The 872-nt window shown below is 50.9% G+C and overlaps 1 protein-coding gene across 7 annotated transcripts in view; it reads right to left on the minus strand.

Moving 5' to 3' along the window:
• ARHGEF33 (Rho guanine nucleotide exchange factor 33) overlaps positions 1-872 on the minus strand; it is a 30,746-nt gene that overhangs the window by 9,375 nt on the left and 20,499 nt on the right. For all 7 annotated transcript variants that reach the window (XM_017726695.1, XM_017726693.1, XM_017726694.1 and 4 more), the window contains one exon: positions 713-845. In XM_017726695.1, the coding sequence (XP_017582184.1) occupies positions 713-845 (133 nt within the window). The remainder of the gene's footprint in view (positions 1-712; positions 846-872) is intronic.

Consider the following 872-nt stretch of genomic DNA (forward strand, 5'->3'; position numbering starts at 1 on the left):
TTTTTGGTCACAGAGTCAGCCAAACTGCTGATTCCCCACCATCGCTGCTGGAAGGTCACCAGAGCAGCAGTGTGTGCTGTGTGACTCCTTCTGGGCTTGGAACTTCTCAGGAAAGTCTGTTTTACAGAATGTGTTCTGCTGTTGAGCACAGTGTGTAAAGCTTTACAGCAGGTGGGGAGGGGTAGAGAGGCTGGGCAGCAAGAAGCTTTTCTTGTGTAAGACTTAAAATTTATAAAGTGTCAGATGAGTTTTTACACATCCTTGCTGCTCACCAGGGCAACAGAAGTGGGTGCAACACACCATGTGTGATAAGAGGCCTGCCCACCTGCTTATCAGAACTGTGAACAAGGTGTATTGGGGCAGGGGAGCATCAGAAACACTCTCTTTTCACACCCTCACTGGAAATACAGCCATTCAAGCTGTCAAGGCTCAGGTGTGGCTCCTGCAAGCAGGTCTGGGTCTCATGTACTGGTTATAGAGCTGTGCTATGAGGCTGCCTGCCCACAGATGGGTCTGGCATGTGGAGTCCCTGAACAACAAAGGGACTGCCATGCCCCAGGACTGTGCTCCAAGAGGGCTTGCTGGAAGGCCTTACCCTTCAGGCCACAACTGCACAGCCCAACCCCTCTCTTGCAAGGTGTTTTGGCCCACCTATGCCTCAACAAAACATCATGAATCATGACAGAAGATTCTGGAGAGGTCTTTAACATACCTCATCATTTGTCAGCTTCAGGAAGATGTCTCCTAGGATCCCTTGTCGTGGCCAGCTCAGGACTCGCTCCTGGAGAGCGTGCAGTAAATCCACGTGCTGCTGGACCAGGAACCGCAAAGAGTTGGGGAAAAAACTGAAGGGAGACCAGATCAGACTGGTT

Source organism: Corvus brachyrhynchos, unplaced genomic scaffold (assembly GCF_000691975.1).
Source record: "Corvus brachyrhynchos isolate BGI_N302 unplaced genomic scaffold, ASM69197v1 scaffold312, whole genome shotgun sequence".
Classification (NCBI taxonomy): domain Eukaryota; kingdom Metazoa; phylum Chordata; class Aves; order Passeriformes; family Corvidae; genus Corvus; species Corvus brachyrhynchos.